This window comes from Bombina bombina, chromosome 4 (genome assembly GCF_027579735.1).
Source record: "Bombina bombina isolate aBomBom1 chromosome 4, aBomBom1.pri, whole genome shotgun sequence".
Lineage (NCBI taxonomy): Eukaryota > Metazoa > Chordata > Amphibia > Anura > Bombinatoridae > Bombina > Bombina bombina.
The window spans coordinates 173,704,659-173,728,179 of record NC_069502.1 but is presented as its reverse complement, the minus strand read 5'-3'; the positions used below and the strand labels follow the sequence as shown (position 1 = coordinate 173,728,179).

Sequence of the window (23,521 nt, the reverse complement as noted above, 5' to 3'; positions counted from 1 at the left end):
TTGGATTCTGAATGTCTCTTGGCCTATTCTATACACTCTGGGCTCAGATCCTACTGAAGTATGCGTGTTGTTTATATGCAACCCCTCCGGATGGAGGGTTGTGAGTGCCAGTTTAAGGTTGGTTGGTTTGGGCTACTCGCCTGGGATACGGATCTGTTTTTGCAGACGGCATCATGGTTCTTCAGGTCCCTGGGGACTCAGAACCATTATTTCCATTCTTTGGAAGTTGGAGATGTGTGTGGACCTTTGTGGTCTGGTGTGCCGAGTGATTACCGATTTCAGTTTCACTCGAAGGTCTTTCTGACGCTGATTTTTTTTTTAGCCTATTAAGCATTTTCTTGCAGTGGCGGAGTCTTATTCCTTACCGCCTTGGGTGGATCATCTGATCTGGATGCGCGGGCATGTTTTTTTTCCTCTACTCAGAGTTTTGTTACTCTAAGAGGTGATGTGCAGGGGTTCCCTGCATTCTTTTGGGGGCTACGGCTCCAGTGTTTGCCTGCTTAAAGTAGTTTCTTTGGAAGATAGATCCTTCAAGGATCTCTGACTGTTGTCTATTCCATTTTATACCCTTGGTCTGACCGCGGTCTTCGGCTTTCGGGTGTCTTGCGTCCTCGTTGCAACTCTAGCCTTGGGGCTTGTCAGTGTAGAGTTGAGGTTGGGTACGGATGGCTGCCCTTCTGGGGTCAGGTAGTTGGTAATTTATCCTCTGCTCCTTTAGGGACTTTGTAGTCGGTGCCTTACGTTTAACTCTCTGGGATGGTGAGCAAGGCCAGGGTTATCATTCGCTTTCGGGTTTTGATGCTACCTTGTCTGTGTGTGTAACACTTGTTACCGCTTGCCTACGAGACTTCCTTGCGATCCATATGCACTGGGTGCTGAATCTTAGAACGTTCAGAAGTTCATTGTGACTCTTGGGTTTGAGGCTATTGCTAGATCGCCAAGCCTACGGACTTTAGAGGGGCACTCCTCCTTGTTGGAGGCAGTTTAGGGTTCCTCTGGAAGTTGAATCTTTCGACTCCTTGTCGAGGACAGTGGGTAGGAGAGTGACGTCGCTACAGCCTGGTGGGGGTGTGTGCGCTGCTATCCAATTGCAGCCCCAAGAAATCGGCAAAAGAAAAGAGAAGCACTGTTGGCGTGGTGCCAGCTAGAAATGCGGATCAAGCCCAATCCAAATAGTAGAAGGTAGAGGGAAGCAGCACTCTTACTCCATGGTCCTTAAAATCCAAAAGGTTTATTTCAAAAAATGTTAAAACACGTAGAAAAGTGGACAAGCACAGCACAATACAAATGCAAGCTATACAGGTGGAGGGGGGGGAGCAAATCCTTACATGTTTCGTGCTATGCAGCACTTAATCATAGGATAGCTCACCACCTGTGCAGCACACCTTTAAAGGAGCAATGGCCAATCATTCAAAGCCATAGTATACCCAAAATGAATGTCTTAAAGGCATACTGCACAGGTGTGAGAAGAAATGGTGTAACAGAAAAAATACTTATTACATAAGAAGTACAAAAATGAAAATAAAAATAAAAATAAAAATAGAAATGAATGTAAAAAAACACATCAATAAATCATGTTAACACAAGATCCAAATTAGTCTCAAAAAGAAAAATTAATTAATGAAATTGTAAATCTGATTATAAATCTAAGACAGATGAGATATAGTAATGAAAGATATATATCTATATCATCATATATACAAGGCAAGACAAAAATCAAAAATCAGAAAATCAAAAAAATCAAAAAATCAAAAAAGATTTTAAAGGCAATAAAGTACAAATCAAATGGGATATACAACTTTTGCCAAAACCTTAGAAAAAGTGGTATTGATTTTTCAAAATGTCATGCATTAATTGTGTTCATATTCACGTTACCATATTAACAGTGGGATTGAAACAACTGAACATAACTTATATTTTCAGAAATCAGAATTTTGGAGTCTGATATACATATGTTATACATGTATTAAAATACTGTCAAATTTTTTCCATATTTTTTCATATTTTTTCATAATTTTTTCATATCCCTTCATATTTTTTCACAGTTGTAGATAAATACAAAAATAAAAAAGTTAATGTGAAAACATATACAGATATGTATAATTGTATATATCAAGGTGTCAAAATATGAAGATATGTGAATGTAATACTGAATATATTTTAGAATGAGATTAAGATAAAGCAAAAATATATAAACTATATAAATAATATGAATAAATAATTTTTGATGAGTATTCTTGATATGACTACGACAATGGGTGTCTACATAGATGGGACTTATTTAAGATGGAACAAGTTACTCAACAAAGTAACTAATGTCCCATTCTTTATTTAGACCAAAAGGTACCCTCGTGTTAAGTTTCCAAATCCAAAAAAGTTCTTTCTTGGACAATATATTATAAATGTTTCCTCCTCTAATGGGCTTTTTGGCTATGTCTATTACTTTAACAGTAAATTTTGGCTGATCAGTAAAATGTATGCAATTGAAATGTCTTGCTACACTCGAATCCTTGTTGTAATTTTAATATCCCTTCTGTGCTCTCCTATTCTTGATCTAAGGGCACGTGAGGTCTGACCAACATACTGTTCAGAACAGAGGGTACAGTCTATGAGATAGACGACGAATGTTGTACTGCAATTGGCGTAATGATTAATCTTGAAATTCTGTTTGGTTACATGACTGGTGAATTCAGTCTCCATAGATATCTGTAAGCAAGTAAGACAGTTTCGAGATAGACATCTAAAAGTGCCCTTCTTATTCAGCCACTGGCACCCCCTTGGACCCACTTGGCTGTTCACCATGCTGGGCGCAAGCTTTTTTAGCAAGTGTGGGTGCCCTTTTTAGGCACAAATTTGACCTTATCTACAAAGTTTACTAGAATATCATCACCTTTAAGTATGGATAAGTTACCTTTAATAATTTTACATAAGTCATTGAATTGTGAAGAATACTCTGTCGAAAATACTACTAAATCTTTATCACACATTGCTTTATTGGCCTTGTTATTCCGCTTTCCCTCTTTAGGATTATAGGTACATCTCACCTCATCTAAGGACTGCTGGAGTATATTCCGATCGTAACCTCTAGCACAAAGCCTATCCATCAATTTGGTGGCTTGGATATTAAACAATTTATCTGAATTGGAGTTTCGACGTAACCTAAGAAATTGGCTCTTAGGTATCGAATTTATAAGATGTTTAGGGTGACATGATGTGGCATGTAAAATCGTATTGCCAGAGGTTGGTTTTCTATATGTGTCAGTGACGATCTTATTAAGTTCGACTGAGCCAACTAAGGTGAGATCCAAAAAATGAATTTCTTTATCTTGGATCTCCCCCGTAAACTGTAAATGTAGATCATTATTGTTTACAAATTTGAGGAAATCCTCAAAGACAAAGTCACCTTTGACCACAAAGATAAGGTCATCAATGTAACGCATATATATGCAGATGTTATCTATGAAAGGGTTATTGCCGTTATAGAGGCTGCCGAGTTCCCACCATCCCACAAATAAGTTAGCGAATGAGGGGGCAAATTTCGCCCCCATCGCAGTACCACAGATTTGTAAAAAGTACTCACCATTAAACATGAAGTAATTGTGGGACAGTAGGAACTCGACAGTCTCACAAAAAAACAATTTAAATTCCCTGGAATAATTTGTATAATTATCCAAAAAGAAACCAATGGCACGCAATCCCAAATTGTGTGGTATACGTGAATATAGTGACACCGCGTCAATCACCACCCACCTATGATCTTTATCCCATTTCATCTTGTTAATAATAGTTAAAAGATGGGATGAATCCCTTAGGTAACTACTAAGGTTCTGTACCAAAGGCTGTAGGACTGAGTCAACCCACTCAGACAATGGTTCAAACAACGAGCCAATCCCAGAAATTATTGGACGGCCTGGTGGGTTGACTGAGTCCTTGTGTAATTTTAGGCAGGTGGTGAAAGACCGGCGTCACAGGAAACTGTGGAACTAGGGAAACACACTCCTCTTGTGAAATAAAACCTAATGCAAGTGCATCTTCAAGTAACCTGTCCAATTTGTGGGTGAATTCTTTTTCTGGGTTATAAGATAACTTTCTATATGTAATATATTGAAAAATCAATACCACTTTTTCTAAGGTTTTGGCAAAAGTTGTATATCCCATTTGATTTGTACTTTATTGCCTTTAAAATCTTTTTTGATTTTTTGATTTTTTTGATTTTCTGATTTTTGATTTTTGATTTTTGTCTTGCCTTGTATATATGATGATATAGATATATATCTTTCATTACTATATCTCATCTGTCTTAGATTTATAATCAGATTTACAATTTCATTAATTAATTTTTCTTTTTGAGACTAATTTGGATCTTGTGTAACATGATTTATTGATGTGTTTTTTACATTCATTTCTATTTTTATTTTTATTTTTATTTTCATTTTTGTACTTCTTATGTAATAAGTATTTTTTCTGTTACACCATTTCTTCTCACACCTGTGCAGTATGCCTTTAAGACATTCATTTTGGGTATACTATGGCTTTGAATGATTGGCCATTGCTCCTTTAAAGGTGTGCTGCACAGGTGGTGAGCTATCCTATGATTAAGTGCTGCATAGCACGAAACATGTAAGGATTTGCTCCCCCCCCTCCACCTGTATAGCTTGCATTTGTATTGTGCTGTGCTTGTCCACTTTTCTACGTGTTTTAACATTTTTTGAAATAAACCTTTTGGATTTTAAGGACCATGGAGTAAGAGTGCTGCTTCCCTCTACCTTCTCCTTGTCGAGGACCCTGGCCTTGGTCCATGTCTCTCCTTGGATGGGTGTGGACGGTTCGATTTCACACTAGATGTTTGTGGGCCTCTCTCGTAGGGGCTGATGCTCTTTCAGAGATGCCTATTTGACTGTGGCTTAGGCTTTAGGTCCTTCTGACGGGTCCCTTCTGGTCTTTTGGTGCATTTAAGATGTTCCTGTAGACTCCAGGTGTCTTTCAACTTGGTTGGTGATATGGCCAAGGGGTCTCAACTCTATGGTAGGGTGTTTTTCCATTGTATTCATTCCCTTCTCTTCCAGAGTGGGGGTTGGGTTCTCCGGATTTAACTTAATATCTGTGGCGTCCTGTGGGTCCTTGGTTCTTGTCTTGCAGGTTTTTTTTCCCTTTTTGCATTTCAGGATCCTGGAAGGGGAGCTGCAATGTAGTGTCGGGTTCCTCCATTCCTGCAGCGGGAAGCTGAGGGTTTGCACCCTTTGGGGCTTCTGCTATGTGTTGGATCTGATATATGGATGCTGAGGGTCTGAGGGCCTTCTTCCATTGGGAAGTGTTTTTTTTATGAAGAAGACAGCATGTAGGGGGTCTTGTACCCGAGCACAATGTCTATCCTGACTCACGGTAGCATGCCATTTGTAGCAGCGGTCTAACCAGGGACTTTTCCTTTCTCTTCCTTAAGTCTGGGACTCTTGTCTTCGGTCTTTGACTAGCCTTTGGGCTGGGACCTGGAGGGAAGGTTGGGCATTTTCTTAGTGTTGGTCCTCTCCTTTGTGGGAGGACTGTGGATGTCCTCCTCTTTTCTACTGGTGTCTGGTGCCGGGAGAGGGTGCTCCTTGAAGCTCACTATTCGGAGGGCTGTAAGCCCTTGGAAAGTTTACAGTTGAAACCATCTACAGCTATTTGCACTGTGATGGTGTAACCAGCTACTGCTAATTGCTCTTATCTGTATGCTAACAAGCTTTGAAGCGCCTTTAGGTGGTTTGGGTTAGCAATGGTGAGTCAGCATTCCTCCTGGAAGCTGGTCATTGGGAGTTCCTGTTCAGAGCGCTTTGAGGTTCTTTTGGAGAGCTCTTTTTCTAGCTGCTGGGATAGTTATCCTGTTTCTGCTGTCTCTGCCTGTCTAGCCTGCAGGTCTAGATATGTTATGAGGCAACGGTGGACTCATGGTTTTCCTGGAGTACCTTAGGGTATGGTACAGGATCAGGGAGATGAGGGTGTTCCTCGAGTTCTTTTTGCAACATTTTTCCCTGTGTATGGATCCTTTTTCTTTGGTCCTTGTGTTTCTAAGGAGCTTGTCTCCCTAGGCGTTGCTATTGTAAGACAACCATGGGTTCCTCTATAGGTGTTGAGTGGGAAAAATTCCTTTGGATTTTTCCTGGACTTTGTTTTCCCTTTTAGGGGGCAGATGCGGTCCTTGTCATTGGCCGGTACCTTCTTGGGAGTCGTGACCCGTGGGGCGGACGCCTCGGAGGTTGTTTGGGCTTGACGCACTCTAGGTCTGAGTGGTTTTTAGTTTGGCTTTGCCGGCAATGTAACTAAAGTGCAGTTACCTTAAGTTTTTTTTATTGTTTGTTGTTTCATTACAATTTTTTATATATTTACTGATTATTATATTATTAAGGGGATACATTATATTTGTCCATTACTTTACATTAAATACAATTAATGTAAATTCATTGAAACTGTATTTCAATAAAGTTTATCATATTGACTAAGGTCCTGAAACTCACAGGCACGGAGATAAATCACACAAAATCTTTAGCATTATAGTGTTATATAGGTATCTCTCCTTCACATTGAGAATCCTGCATAGAGAGATAAACTGCTCTCTAGCTGAAATTTGCCTTTATAAAATTTCTTGAGGGACCTCAGGATCCTAGTGAGACTTTTTTGATAATCTCGCCAGAGCAGATAGCTTTAGATCATCAGGTCTTAAGACTTTTCCTCAATAACACTCATTTTTAGCCAAAACTAGATGGTGTTGTTAAACAGTAGACATCCCAGGCAAGATTTGTATTTGTTGATAAAACTTTGTACATGTTTAGTGGGCAGTGGCACATACTTGTGCTGCTTATACGTTTGCTGTCACTTGTGTTGGAGTTTCGTGTTTCCTTACTTTGTTTGTTTACGCTCTCTTTGGCTTTGTTATATGCTTGACTAGAGCACAAGAAGTGATTCTTTGGAAAGGACTTGTCCTGATTGGGTACAAGCCAGAATATGGGAAGATATTTATTGGTTCTCATTTATAACATCTATTAAATGCTTTTCTTTCATGTAATTAACAAGAGTCCATGAGCTAGTGACGTATGGGATATATATTCCTACCAGGAGGGGCAAAGTTTCCCAAACCTTAAAATGCCTATAAATACACCCCTCACCACACCCACAAATCAGTTTTACAAACTTTGCCTCCAAGGGAGGTGGTGAAGTAAGTTTGTGCTAGATTCTACGTTGATATGCGCTCCGCAGCAAGTTGGAGCCCGGTTTTCCTCTCAGCGTGCAGTGAATGTCAGAGGGATGTGAGGAGAGTATTGCCTATTGAATGCAGTGATCTCCTTCTACGGGGTCTATTTCATAAGGTTCTCTGTTATCGGTCGTAGAGATTCATCTCTTACCTCCCTTTTCAGATCGACGATATACTCTTATATTTACCATTTCCTCTACTGATTCTCGTTTCAGTACTGGTTTGGCTTTCTACAAACATGTAGATGAGTGTCCTGGGGTAAGTAAGTCTTATTTTCTGTGACACTCTAAGCTATGGTTGGGCACTTTATTTATAAAGTTCTAAATATATGTATTCAAACATTTATTTGCCTTGACTCAGAATGTTCAACTTTCCTTATTTCCAGACAGTCAGTTTCATATTTGGGATTATGCTTTAAATTATCATATTTTGTCTTACCTCAAAAATTTGACTTTTTTCCCTGTGGGCTGTTAGGCTCGCGGGGGCTGAAAATGCTTCATTTTATTGCGTCATTTTTGGCGCGGATTTTTTTGGCGCAAAAATTCATTTCCGTTTCCGGCGTCATACGTGTCGCCGGAAGTTGCGTCATTTTTTGACGTTATTTTGCGCCAAAAATGTCGGCGTTCCGGATGTGGCGTCATTTTTGGCGCCAAAAGCATTTAGGCGCCAAATAATGTGGGCGTCTTATTTGGCGCCAAAAAATTATGGGCGTCGCTTTTGTCTCCACATTATTTCAGTCTCATTTTCATTTGCTTCTGGTTGCTAGAAGCTTGATGTTTGGCATTTTTTTCCCATTCCTGAAACTGTCTTATAAGGAATTTGATTTATTTTGCTTTATATGTTGTTTTTTCTCTTACATATTGCAAGATGTCTCACGTTGCATCTGAGCCAGAAGATACTACAGGAAAACCACTGCCTGCTGGATCTACCAAAGCTAAGTGTATCTGCTGTAAACTTTTGGTAGCTATTTCTCCAGCTGTTGTTTGTATTAATTGTCATGACAAACTTGTTAAAGCAGATAATATTTCCTTTAGTGATGTACCATTGCCTGTTGCAGTTCCCCTCAACATCTAAGGTGCAGAATGTTCCTGATAACATAAGAGATTTTGTTTCTGAATCCATAAAGAAGGCTTTGTCTGTTATTTCTCCTTCTAGTAAACGTAAAAGTCTTTTAAATCTTCTCTCTCTACAGATGAATTTTTAAATGAACACCATCATTCTGATTCTTTGGACTCTTCTAGTTCAGAGGATTCTGTCTCAGAGATTGATGCTGATAAATCTTCATATTTATTTAAGATGGAATTTATTCGCTCTTTACTTAAAGAAGTACTAATTGCTTTAGAAATAGAGGATTCTAGTCCTCTTGATACTAATTCTATACGTTTGGATAAGGTTTTTAAAGCTCCTGCGGTTATTCCAGAAGTCTTTCCTGTTCCTAATGCTATTTCTGCAGTAATTGCTAAGGAATGGGATAAATTGGGTAATTCATTTACTCCTTCTAAACGTTTTAAGCAATTATATCCTGTTCCGCCTGACAGGTTAGAATTTTGGGACAAAATCCCTAAAGTTGATGGGGCTATTTCTACCCTTGCTAAACGTACTACCATTCCTACGTCAGATGGTACCCTCGTTTAAGGATCCTTTAGATAGAAAAATTGAATCTTTTCTAAGAAAAGCTTATCTATGTTCAGGTAATCTTCTTAGACCTGCTATATCATTGGCTGATGTTGCTGCAGCTTCAACTTTTTGGTTGGAAACTCTAGCGCAACAAGTAACAAATCGTGATTCTCATGATATTATTATTCTTCTCCAGCATGCTAATAATTTCATCTGTGATGCCATTTTTGATATTATTAGAGTTGATGTTAGATTTATGTCTCTGGCTATCTTAGCCAGAAGAGCTTTATGGCTTAAGACTTGGAATGCTGATATGGCTTCTAAATCAACTCTACTTTCCATTTCTTTCCAGGGAAACAAATTATTTGGTTCTCAGTTGGATTCTATTATTTCAACTGTTACTGGTGGGAAAGGAACTTTTTTACCACAGGATAAAAGTCTAAAGGTAAAAACAGGGCTAACAATCGTTTTCGTTCCTTTCGTTTCAACAAAGAACAAAAGCCTGATCCTTCGTCCTCAGGAGCAGTTTCAGTTTGGAAACCATCTCCAGTCTGGAATAAATCCAAGCCTGCTAGAAAGGCAAAGCCTGCTTCTAAGTTCACATGAAGGTACGGCCCTCATTCCAGTTCAGCTGGTAGGGGGCAGGTTACGTTTTTTCAAAGAAATTTGGATCAAATCTGTTCACAATCTTTGGATTCAGAACATTGTTTCAGAGGGTACAGAATTGGTTTCAAGATGAGACCTCCTGCAAAGAGATTTTTTCTTTCCCATGTCCCAGTAAATCCAGTGAAAGCTCAAGCATTTCTGAATTGTGTTTCAGATCTAGAGTTGGCTGGAGTAATTATGTCAGTTCCAGTTCCGGAACAGGGGATGGGGTTTTATTCAAATCTCTTCATTGTACCAAAGAAGGAGAATTCCTTCAGACCAGTTCTGGATCTAAAATTATTGAATCGTTATGTAAGGATACCAACGTTCAAGATGGTAACTGTAAGGACTATATTGCCTTTTGTTCAGCAAGGGAATTATATGTCCACAATAGATTTACAGGATGCATATCTGCATATTCCGATTCATCCAGATCATTATCAGTTCCTGAGATTCTCTTTTCTAGACAAGCATTACCAATTTGTGGCTCTACCGTTTGGCCTTGCTACAGCTCCAAGAATTTTCACAAAGATTCTCGGTGCCCTTCTGTCTGTAATCAGAGAACAGGGTATTGTGGTATTTCCTTATTTGGACGATATCTTGGTACTTGCTCCGTCTTTACATTTAGCAGAGTCTCATACGAATCGACTTGGTGTTGTTTCTTCAAGATCATGGTTGGAGGATCAATTTACCAAAAAGTTCTTTGATTCCTCAAACAAGGGTAACCTTTCTGGGTTTCCAGATAGATTCAGTGTCCATGACTCTGTCTTTAACAGACAAGAGACGTCTAAAATTGATTACAGCTTGTCGAAACCTTCAGTCACAATCATTCCCTTCGGTAGCCTTATGCATGGAAATTCTAGGTCTTATGACTGCTGCATCGGACGCGATCCCCTTTGCTCGTTTTCACATGCGACCTCTTCAGCTCTGTATGCTGAACCAATGGTGCAGGGATTACACGAAGATATCTCAATTAATATCTTTAAAACCGATTGTTCGACACTCTCTAACGTGGTGGACAAATCACCATCGTTTAATTCAGGGGGCTTCTTTTGTTCTTCCGACCTGGACTGTAATTTCAACAGATGCAAGTCTCACAGGTTGGGGAGCTGTGTGGGGATCTCTGACGGCACAAGGAGTTTGGGAATCTCAGGAGGTGAGATTACCGATCAATATTTTGGAACTCCGTGCAATTTTCAGAGCTCTTCAGTTTTGGCCTCTTCTGAAGAGAGAATCGTTCATTTGTTTTCAGACAGACAATGTCACAACTGTGGCATACATCAATCATCAAGGAGGGACTCTCAGTCCTCTGGCTATGAAAGAAGTATCTCGAATTTTGGTTTGGGCGGAATCCAGCTCCTGTCTAATCTCTGCGGTTCATATCCCAGGTGTAGACAATTGGGAAGCGGATTATCTCAGTCGCCAAACGTTGCATCCGGGCGAATGGTCTCTTCACCCAGAGGTATTTCTTCAGATTGTTCAATTGTGGGGGCTCCCAGAGATAGATCTGATGGCCTCTCATCTAAACAAGAAACTTCCCAGGTATCTGTCCAGATCCCGGGATCCTCAGGCGGAGGCAGTGGATGCATTATCACTTCCTTGGAAGTATCATCCTGCCTATATCTTTCCGCCTCTAGTTCTTCTTCCAAGAGTAATCTCCAAGATTCTGAAGGAATGCTCGTTTGTTCTGCTGGTAGCTCCGGCATGGCCTCACAGGTTTTGGTATGCGGATCTTGTCCGGATGGCATCTTGCCAGCCATGGACTCTTCCGTTAAGACCAGACCTTCTGTCACAAGGTCCTTTTTTCCATCCGGATCTGAAATCCTTAAATTTAAAGGTATGGAGATTGAACGCTTGATTCTTGGTCATAGAGGTTTCTCTGACTCCGTGATTAATACTATGTTACAGGCTCGTAAATCTGTATCTCGAGAGATATATTATAGAGTCTGGAAGACTTATATTTCATGGTGTCTTTCTCATCATTTTTCTTGGCATTCTTTTAGAATACCGAGAATTTTACAATTTCTTCAGGATGGTTTGGATAAGGGTTTGTCCGCAAGTTCTTTGAAAGGACAAATCTCTGCTCTTTCTGTTCTTTTTCACAGAAAGATTGCTATTCTTCCTGATATTCATTGTTTTGTACAAGCTTTGGTTCGTATAAAACCTGTCATTAAGTCAATTTCTCCTCCTTGGAGTTTGAATTTGGTTCTGGGAGCTCTTCAAGCTCCTCCGTTTGAACCTATGCATTCATTGGACATTAAATTACTTTCTTGGAAAGTTTTGTTCCTTTTGGCCATCTCTTCTGCTAGAAGAGTTTCTGAATTATCTGCTCTTTCGTGTGAGTCTCCTTTTCTGATTTTTCATCAGGATAAGGCGGTGTTGCGAACTTCTTTTGAATTTTTACCTAAAGTTGTGAATTCCAACAACATTAGTAGAGAAATTGTGGTTCCTTCATTATGTCCTAATCCTAAGAATTCTAAGGAGAAATCATTGCATTCTTTGGATGTTGTTAGAGCTTTGAAATATTATGTTGAAGCTACGAAATCTTTCCGTAAGACTTCTAGTCTATTTGTTATCTTTTCCGGTTCTAGGAAAGGCCAGAAAGCTTCTGCCATTTCTTTGGCATCTTGGTTGAAATCTTTAATTCATCTTGCCTATGTTGAGTCGGGTAAAACTCCGCCTCAAAGAATTACAGCTCATTCTACTAGGTCAGTATCTACTTCCTGGGCGTTTAGGAATGAAGCTTCGGTTGACCAGATCTGCAAAGCAGCAACTTGGTCTTCTTTGCATACTTTTACTAAATTCTACCATTTTGATGTATTTTCTTCTTCTGAAGCAGTTTTTGGTAGAAAAGTTCTTCAGGCAGCGGTTTCAGTTTGAATCTTCTGCTTATGTTTTTTGTTAAACTTTATTTTGGGTGTGGATTATTTTCAGCAGGAATTGGCTGTCTTTATTTTATCCCTCCCTCTCTAGTGACTCTTGTGTGGAAAGATCCACATCTTGGGTAGTCATTATCCCATACGTCACTAGCTCATGGACTCTTGTTAATTACATGAAAGAAAACATAATTTATGTAAGAACTTACCTGATAAATTCATTTCTTTCATATTAACAAGAGTCCATGAGGCCCACCCTTTTTTGTGGTGGTTATGATTTTTTTGTATAAAGCACAATTATTCCAATTCCTTATTTTATATGCTTCGCACTTTTTCTTATCACCCCACTTCTTGGCTATTCGTTAAACTGATTTGTGGGTGTGGTGAGGGGTGTATTTATAGGCATTTTAAGGTTTGGGAAACTTTGCCCCTCCTGGTAGGAATGTATATCCCATACGTCACTAGCTCATGGACTCTTGTTAATATGAAAGAAATGAATTTATCAGGTAAGTTCTTACATAAATTATGTTTTTTCCTTCCACAATGTAAGGTACCTACAGTGCCTGTTCAAACAGGAAAATGTTATTAATATGCCGGGCTAACACTTAATTGAAATAGCTTGGATGTCTACTGAAGAAAGTAACATTTCTGTTTCAGACAGAATTTTATTTCATTGGAAGTCCTAAATGACCTAGTTTATGGTCTTAAATAGGTGCATATATTTAAATGTGTTGCTGGAACTGCTGACTCTGTATGTGGTTAAGATCTTACTGCCAAAACTGAATAATGAATAAGATGTGCTCATTTATTTTTTTTAATAAAGTTTAATGTAACTTGGTTATGAATTAAGTGATTGGAACCACAGATATAAGCTTTCCTGGGTAAGGCTTTTGCTCTTATTTGTATTAATTTTACCAGCGTTCTTGTTTTAAATGCTGCTTTATCTATTAAATACTTGCTGAACAACAGAGAATTTTCACTTCAGTTCATCGTGCAGCGGTAGAACAGTAATTTCATTCACAAGAATGGCAACAGCTTGCTTGATAACGTTTTTTTCCCGTATGTGATAAATCTCTGTTTTGTGTTAATTTTGTGTCTTTTTGTATTTGATTTGTTTGAGTGTTTAAAATCTTAAACCCAGATAGGGTGTGCATAGGGATTATTGCTCGTATTTTAATAAAATTATTTAAAAAAATATATATATTGCACAAAAAAAGCTATCAAAAAAAGCTATAAGGGCTCAAAGATATGAGGTCTCAGGTGTTAGAAAAAATAAAGGCAGGCAAAAGGCTTTAACATAGAGATACATACATATACATGTCTAAAGATGTGTGTGTGTGTGTGTATATGTGTGTATATATATGTATGTGTGTGTATGTATGTGTGTGTATGTATGTATGTATATGTGTATGTGTGTGTGTATATATATATATATATATATATATATATACACACACACACACATATATGTGCTTACAAACATATATACACATATAAACACAATTAGATATGTACACACACACACACACACACACACACACACACACATACATATATATATATATATGTGTGCATTGGAGCCCTTTGCAGTTATGTAGATGAAAACATGTAAAAACATGTATATGTTATAGATCGGCAGTCTCCTTAGTGAGAATCATCGACTGGTGCTAAAACTCCCAACATAAAGAATTGGTGGGCATGTAACATGTTACTGTAGCAAGTGTAGAACAGTTAGGAGGTTGTTGTTGGTATCCCCACTCACAAAGGAAATTCGGTCCTCACATTACTAGGCTTAATTGCCAAAATGTACAGACAATGGGATTGATATATCTGTAAAGATCACAATTATTTCTACAATCCCTTCTCCATTGACCTCCCCTACTTAACAACCGGTATTTGCTGATTAATGACCACAAAAGACCCTTGACCTCTACCACTCTCCAATCGGTTATACCTTGTCATACTGTCCTACAGAATGCCAAAAAAACAAACTAAGACCTCCAAGATATACATGATGGCTTATTTTGTCCTTGGTTTAGATATTTACAACTAGCACATTTTATCTTCAGCCATAATAATAATAATATCTTTCGACCTCTCACAGCCTTTGAGTCTTTATGTCACACTAGCTCCTTTATAAGAGGTACTCTTACTAGTAAACTAATTACTTAGATCAATCCAGGAATTTCCCATCTTATACTAAAAAATGGGAGGAAGAGCTTAAAGGGACACTAAACCCAAAACATTTGAATTTACTTCTATTATCTATTTTTTTTTTTTTAAATATCCTTTGTTGAATAAATAGCAATGCATATAGATGAGCCAATCACACGAGCCATCTCTGTGCACCCACCAATCAGCAGCTACTGAGCCTATCTAGATATGCTTTTCAGCAAAGAATACCAAGAGAATGAAACAGATTAGATAATAGAAGTAAAATAGAAAGTTCTTTAAAATTGCACATTCTTTCTAAATCATGAAAGAAGACATTGGGGTTTTATGTTCCTTTTAAGATTAAAATTTTAGAAAAAGATTGGTCCATTATATTTAAAAATATGAACAGGGCTACATCCTCCATACAATTTATGGAAATGAACATAAAATTATTGAAAATTCTTCATCGGATTGCTGGAGGGGATGTGGCAATTGAACCTTCTTGCATATATAATAGCAATAGATGCCCCCACATAGCCAAATACTGGTTTATCATAATTGCTGAATTAAAAACAGCAATAGGGATAACACTTTCTGAATACCATATCTCTATCTTATTTAATAAATTCCTGAGAGTCACATGTAAACTATGACTTAAAATATTATCTATCATGATCAATTGCGTCAAAAAGGTAATTCCAAAATTTTTTAAAAAAAACTGAAACACCCATATTATTAGCTTGGAATGACCTTGTATAATCCTCACTCCTACTAGAGAAATACCATTTTGTACTCTCCAAAAAGTTAGATGATTACTTTTTCATGTCTTTTATTTGGGAAGAATATGGTGGCGATTTATCAAACTGAGGCGGACAGGGGCACATATACGCGCCCCTGTTCGCCGCAGCTCGCCTCTGGCGGTCTGAATTCTCCTGGAGGAATTCAGCATTGAACACAAGCGCTATTTTGCACTTGGGTGCAATCCCGCCCCCTGCCCACGCACAGCCAATCATGCGCGGGCAGGAGCTGTCAATCATCCCGGTCGGAAAAGACAGAGGAGATTGATTTTCGCCAAACAAGAGCTGGCGAAGAGGTAAGCAAAGCAGTGGTCTGATGATCGCTGCTTGTTAAATACGGCGTGCAGGTACACATTTCCCTTGGACACCCCAAACATTACCTTGCTAATGTATACCATTCATTTTTTTATGTATTTCTTACATTTTATAGATATGTCTATGTTTCTATGGGGAGTTTATTTCTGTTTCACATATTTATGGTACATTAACAGCGTAAATGCATGCATCCAATGACTCATATTGGATTTTCCTTTTATTTACCTTTTTATTCCTCAATTTAAAAAAAACAAACAAAAAAAAACACATTTTTATGCAATATTCATTTTCAATGAAGTGTTATACTGTGTTTTTACTGTAAACATTTAACATTCCAATGTGTGTATATATAACTTTTTGAAATACCACTAGATATGTAGAGAAATATGTAAATAGAACATTTAGAAAGTGAAATATTCATATTTTAATGTCGGATTTGCGCACATAAGAACATGCGATCATGTTTACGATCGAGTAGGGTGTTAGGATCCCCCCCCCCCACTTTTCTTGCTTCATTGACTTCTATGGGGGAATACGTTATCGCACGTGTAATATTCTAACTTTAGCTTTTTAGGCACAGCAGTTTAGAGCATGCGCTAAAACTGTGTACTTTCAGCTTGTTATATAAGCGCTAACCGTTGCGCACAAAAAGCTTACTTCTAGCTGTGTTAGCGCTAGAGCGGGAGCGTTAAATTCCGCTCCACTTGTAGTCTGGCCCTTAATAGGTTGCAGAAAGTGTCTTGTAATTAGTGAAGGCAGCAAGTATGATTTCAAGGACCTCATGTAATTTAGTCCCAGAAGGGACTGACTAATGTGCAGATATCTAGAGGTAAGGTGTGTGTTTAAGAGCAAATTTTGTTCATTGAAGAATTAAAAATACTAAAAGGGACATTATACACTCATTTTTTTCTTTGCATAAATGTTTTGTAGATGATCTATTTATATAGCCCATAAAGTTTTGTTTTTTTAAATGTATAGTTTTGCTTATTTTTAAATAACATGGCTCTGATTTTAAGACTCCTAACCAAGCCCCAAAGTTTTATGAGAATACCGTCAGCTACCTTCTCCAGCTTGCTCCTGTTTGTGTAAAGTTTTTTTCATATGCAAAAGAAGGGGGAGTGTCTTATTTCCCACTTGCAGTGGGCTTTCCAACTACCTTTTCAACAGAGCTAAACTGAGAGCTTTTAAGTAAGTTTTTAAACGGTTTTATACAGGATTTTTTTATCAGTATCTGTGCATTTTATTCTTTATAGTAGTGTCTATTACATGCAGTTATATGAAAATGAGTGTATACTGTCCCTTTAAGCCTGGAAAATGATTGGTTTTGAGCCCAGAAGTTTTGTCATGCAGAAAAAATCTGGGCTCCAGTTATCAATCAGGAGAAGCGTCTATGTACTCCGTACTGATATTGATATGTTCATGAAGTCAGCATTAAAGGGATAGAAAGGTCAAAATTTAAATGTGCATAGGTTCCTTTCAATTTGAAATAGAAGCTTTATTGCAGTATACTTCCATTAGCAAAAATGTTTCTAATAAAAGTTACTGTTTTTCAGCAGCATACGCATATATCCTGTGAGGGCCAGTGCACCGGTATTCACACACTATGGTTGCTCAGAGAGGTGGCTGTGTATTGCTTCTGACAACGTTATTTATGTCGTACAAAGCTACTGCTGACCCTCTGAGAAGGTTTGGTGTTTGAATACAGGTGCATGGGTTCTCACAGAATATGTGTGTATGCCGCAGAAAAACTAACAACTTTTATTAGAAGCACTTTTGCTAATCGAAGTATGTTGCAAAAATGCTTCAATTTCACATTGAAATGCATATTGCTGCAAACAATGCTGCCAAAGAATTATTAGGACATGTGCACGCTCCTGAACGTCAATCAGTTTTCCTAGGTTTACCCTTTAAAAAAAGGATAACGAGAATAAATCAAGTTTTATAAAAGAAGTAAATTGGATGGTTGTTGCATGCTGAATCTGAATTCTAAAAGTTTTGCTTTGACTGTCCCTTTAAGCATGAAATATTGATGGCACAAGATTTACAGAAATTAAGCAGACAACCCCAAAAAAAAAAACAGCTTGGGCTTAAAGGGACATAAAACACAACCTTTTTCGTTCATGATTTAGACAGATCATGCAATTGTAAACTACTTTCTAATTTAACAATGCTATCTAATTTGCTTTTTTTTAATTGGTATCCTTTCTCAAAAAGCATACTTAGGTAGGCACAGGGACAGGAATGCATTGCTGCAGTGGTACATAAATATGTTTAAAATGTAGGAGGTAGTACACATATTTAGAAGCCAGACTGAGCTATTTGTATGTAGATATATGGAGAATAACCCAAAAAGTTAGGAGCCATGGGTAAAATTTGGCTCCTGGGTTTGTCAAGTCCTGCACTAATGGGAGCTAGCTGCTGATTGGTGGCTGCACTTATACAACTGATATTATTAACTCCCAGTAGTTCATTGCTGCACCTTCAACAAAAGATACCATGATAAGGAAGCAAATCTGATAATAGAAGTAAATTGGAAAGTTGCATAAAATTGGATGCCCTGTCTAAATAATGGAAGAAAAAATATTGTGTTTTATGTCCCTTTAAAAATATTCTTTAGCTACCAGAGAAGTTCACCTCTTGCTTGTGTACTGTTGAAATGCCTGTAGCAATCTCTAGCACTCTCATGGTAAACGCAGTTCTGTTCCATGAGCACACTGAAATGAATAGCGATCCTATATTTTCATCCTCAGGGTTTCACATTTGCTGTCATTTTGTAAAATACCATTACATAATTGTTTCACTATTTTTGAATATATAAACTGTATTTTAAGAGCCATTTTAAGAGCCAGTTTAAGTGCTTCATCACCACAGAGCTAATGGTAAATGCTTTATTGATTCTTTTGTGCACTAAAATCACTTAAGGCCGTTTAAACAATTTTCTAACCACAGTATTCATTCTCTCATTTTTCATTCTTAGTGGCACCATGTCGGGTAATTCATGTTTTGTTTTTTATTCCTTCTATAGGCTCTAGATGTGGACAGAACAATTCTCTATAAAATGAAGAAAGCTGTAAAATCCATTAACACATCGGGCTTGGGTATGTTGCTTCCCTTGTGTTTGTGTGGTGTTTATGATCTGTGTTTGTCAAGTTCCATTTGCACCACGTCATAGTCCTAGATCCCATGAGTTTAGCAGCTGAAGGCTGATAAAGAATTCTTTTAGCTGTTACAAAATAAATGTTTTATGCCATTTTAACAAGAAAAGAACACTTATAACAAACATTTATTTGCAATAACGTACATTTTTTTAAAACTATGTATAAATAACATTTCAACATTACAGTATATTTTTTCTTTTAAAATCTGTCTATAAAACAAATGTTTAAAGAATAATTTTTAATTACTGTAAACAATTTTTGCACAGAATGATTCCCAGTAAGTAGAAACTTTAAAAAACAAAACAAAAAAACAAACAACATTTTTAAACAATGTATAGAAGAAATATTTTTAATGGCTTTTAACATCATTTGCAAAACACCCAACTGTCTGATAGACATGTCAACTTCCACAATCCCTTAAATAACACAAAATACAGTTTGTTCATGTTTGCAAAGGGATCATTAGCAAAATAAGCACTACATTGCAGAAAAATCTGATTACAAAAAGATTTTAAAACTTTCAAAATGTGCAGGGTTTTAATATTTTTAACAGACCAGGGATAAACCCCTTGAAAAGTGTGGGATTTGTATTCCTGGTCTTCTTAGCATGGCTTATAAGAGACACTGTTTTAAGGTTACAAATTAGACACCCTGTAGCTTAGCCATATTATTCTTATTATATACTTTATTATTATCTTTATTTGTAATGCACTAAAAGAATCTGCAGTGTTATACAGAGGTACAATACCTGCTTTATATATATACACACACACACATATATCCATATGGGTAAGGGGTTAAGTCTCTATGGCCTGTTTTTCCTGCTTGAAGCATCCAGCTCATTAGTACAACCCGGAGACTTGGGAGAAAGTATCCTGCATGCATATATTTTGTTGACGTACTGTAAGCAGAAACCACATTGTTAAGGGATCTTGTCAATCATTGTTGTGACATTTGAGCATTTTCACTACCATAATAAGCCAATTATATTGAGCAATAACCACAGTTTTGGGGAAAAGTAAACAATTTCATATTTTAAAATTTCACTTCTTACACGTGTGTCACACACACTTCTTCCGAGGGGGGGGGGGCGTGTTTGAAACACGTTTAGGGTGTTTTGCACGTGAAGTTTCATCTCCTTTTTATGTTTGCGTGTGCCTGAACTATAAGTAAGTAGGGAAGTTATGGATGGGGAAATCTAGTTAATGTTAAACATAATATAGCTCCCGGATTGTAGGAGTTTAACCCATAGTTAAGTTTGGTATGTATGAGGATTATGAATGGACGTTTTCACCAAAACTCTTTAGTTTATTCCCATTCACTTAATACTGTATAATCATCTTCAGGCACCCTGCACATAGGAATATTAGTTACAGAAATGTAATGTTAATATTTTTAGAAACTAGTCACAATTTGTTGTAATTTTTATTTAAGCAATTTAATATTTCTACATCTGATAGAGATTAAATCGATAAAACTATTCCTTTTTTTTTTTATTTTTTATTTTTACTTAAGGTAGTGATAGGATCATTAATTAACTCTGTGAACAGATATCTTTGCATTATACTTTGGTGTATGTTTAAGTTGATATGATTGCACACCCTTACTTAAATACAAAACACCTATATTTAAATAATTATCCCTCTCCCTTTGTCTTGTCATATTGCAATTTATATTTTGGTATTACCTTTTTAGGATTATTCCAGTAATTATATAATTTCTACAAATGGTTTACTCACACTATGATAAATATTTGTATAATTGCTAATGAGGGCTATGGCCCATTGTGACTATATTAACCCCTTAATGACCGCAGCACTTTTCCATTTTCTGTCCGTTTGGGACCAAGGCTATTTTTACATTTTTGCGGTGTTTGTGTTTAGCTGTAATTTTCCTCTTACTCATTTACTGTACCCACACATATTATATACAGTTTTTCTCGCCATTAAATGGACTTTCAAAAGATACCATTATTTTCATCATATCTTATAATTTACTATAAAAAACATTATAAAATATGAAGAAAAAATGGAAAAAAACACACTTTTTCTAACTTTGACCCCCAAAATCTGTTACACATCTACAACCACCAATAAACACCCATGCTAAATAGTTTCTAAATTTTGTCCTGAGTTTAGAAATACCCAATGTTTACATCTTCTTTGCTTTTTTTGCAAGTTATAGGGCCATAAATACAAGTAGCACTTTGCTATTTCCAAACCACTTTTTTTCAAAATTAGCGCTAGTTACATTGGGACACTAATATCTTTCAGGAATCCCTGAATATCTATTGACATGTATATATTTTTTTTTAGAAGACATCCCAAAGTATTGATCTAGGCCCATTTTGGTATATTTCATGCCACTATTTCACCGCCAAATGCGATCAAATAAAAACAATTGTTCACTTTTTCACAAATTTTTTCACAAACTTTAGGTTTCTCACTGAAATTATTTACAAACAACTTATGCAATTATAGAATAAATGGTTGTAAATGCTTCTCTGGGATCCCCTTTGTTCAGAAATAGCAGACATATATGGCGTTGGCTTTGCTTTTTGGTAATTAGAGGGCTGCTAAATGCCACTGCGCACAATACGTGTATTATGCCCAGCATTGAAGGGGTTAATTAGGGAGCATGTAGGGAGCTTCTAGGGTTAATTTTAGCTTTAGTGTAGTGTAGTAGACAACCCCAAGTATTGATCTAGGCCCATTTTGGTATATTTCATGCCACCATTTCACCGCCAAATGCGATCAAAGTAAAAAAAACGTAAATTTTTTCACAATTTTAGGTTTCTCACTGAAATTATTTACAAACAGCTTGTGCAATTATGGCACAAATGGTTGTAAATGCTTCTCTGGGATGCCCTTTGTTCAGAAATAGCAGACATATATGACTTTGGCGTTGCTTTATGGTAATTAGAAAGTCGCTAAATGCTGCTGCGCATCACACGTGTATTATGGCTAGCAGTGAAGGGGTTAATTAGGTAGTTTGTAGGGAGCTTGCAGGGTTAATTTTAGCTTTAGAGAGATCAGCCTCCCACCTGACACATCCCACCCCCTGATCCCTCCCAAACAGCTCCCTTCTCTCCCCCACCCCACAATTGTCCCCGCCATCTTAAGTACTGGCAGAAAGTCTGCCAGTACTAAAATAAGTTTTTTCTTTTTTTTAAGAAAAAAAAAATATAAAAAAGAAAAGCATATTTACATATGCTGTGTTTAGGATCCCCCCCTTAACCCCCAACCTCCCTGATCCCCCCCAAAACAGCTCTCTAAGCCTCCCTCTCAGCCTTATTGGGGGCCATCTTGGGTACTGGCAGCTGTCTGCCAGTACCCATTTTGAACAATCAAATGTTTATTTTTTTTTAAAAAAAATTCTGTAGTGTAGCTCAAGCAGGATCGCTTCCAGCTGCTTTCCACACCGAGGACGTGCAGGGTACGTTCTCAGGCGTTAACTTCCTTTTTTCTGAGGACGTACCCTGCACGTCCTCGGTCGTTAAGGGGTTAATAAGTACTTGTGAAATTTGATCTAATTTCCTATGATGTGATTTTAACTTGCGCTAGCAGTGTACAGCTTGGCTTAATGCCAAATAAGCTATTTTAAATTCTGAAATATAAACTATATTCTATATTGGTTCCATTATTTTTCTGTCTTGATAAAAGATATAGCACGTATTATTTACACTGTGGACTTCCTTTGTCTCTTGGTTGCTTCATGTAGCTTAGTTAATGTAAGTAATTATTCATTGTCCACAGTGTATCTGGTTATATGTGGGCATCAAATGCTGTCTGCTCGCCACGAGGCTGGGCAAACCAGGTTCATAATGGCAAACCTCGTCCGCCCGGCAGTTGGCAAATGGAGCTCTTAGTCTGAATTTCAAATGAGAAGTCTTGGTTTTTTTGTTTTGTTTTTTTACTTGTTCATTTTACTACTACTGCTTCCTTTTCATATCATTAGGAAGAAGTGTGTGTGTGTGTTCTGTGAGATTTTGTCACCTGTGGCCACTGCTCCTGGTAATGGGTAAATTGCCCCCAACAGCCTGCTTCTTGTCTCCTGTTTCCCTCTCTTCTGTAGCATCAGTTGTACATGTGCATCTTTCTATCACATTATCACTGGGCCCTGCTCATGGGAGAGAACAAGGTGCAGGTGTCACCTTAGGTGCCGTTTCACACCCTCCCCACATCCTCTGTCGACAGGTCTATTTGGCTGCTGCATTTGTGGGTTTGTTTGGAAGTGGTTTATGCATTTAAAAAACTGTTCATTTAATATGTTTATTGCAAGACTGCAGAAAAAAATATTATAATTACAAAGTAATTACTATAATGGGGCATAACAGCTGGGTACCAATACAGTAACATGGTTACTATTCACTATACTGTTGTTTTCTTCCTGTGCATGTAGCTTTTCTCTTATTTTAACCCTTTACAAGTTCTGTAAAACGTAAGCAAGGAACCTTTCATTAAATACACCAGAAAAAAAAATAAACTGCATTGAGAATCTTACCCCCTCCACCAAATAAAGTCAAAGCAAACAGAGTAGGGTTATGAATCCACTACCTCATCCGGCGGGAAAGGAGTAATGTTCGCTAACCTGACACAACTTGGTAGAGTGTAGGGGAAAGACAGACGTGCATAGCCTGTAACACTTATGAGACAAACGGCCAAGGAGAGCTAACAATATAGCCTACGCGCATGAATCCGACAAGCGCATGTCCATAAAACATGCATAGCATAA

At 37.6% G+C, this 23,521-nt stretch overlaps 1 protein-coding gene across 2 annotated transcripts in view; it reads left to right on the top strand.

Moving 5' to 3' along the window:
• ASAP2 (ArfGAP with SH3 domain, ankyrin repeat and PH domain 2) overlaps window positions 1–23,521 on the top strand; it is a 774,383-nt gene that overhangs the window by 167,651 nt on the left and 583,211 nt on the right. For both annotated transcript variants that reach the window (XM_053709709.1, XM_053709708.1), the window contains exon 2: window positions 18,655–18,727. In XM_053709709.1, the coding sequence (XP_053565684.1) occupies window positions 18,655–18,727 (73 nt within the window). The remainder of the gene's footprint in view (window positions 1–18,654; window positions 18,728–23,521) is intronic.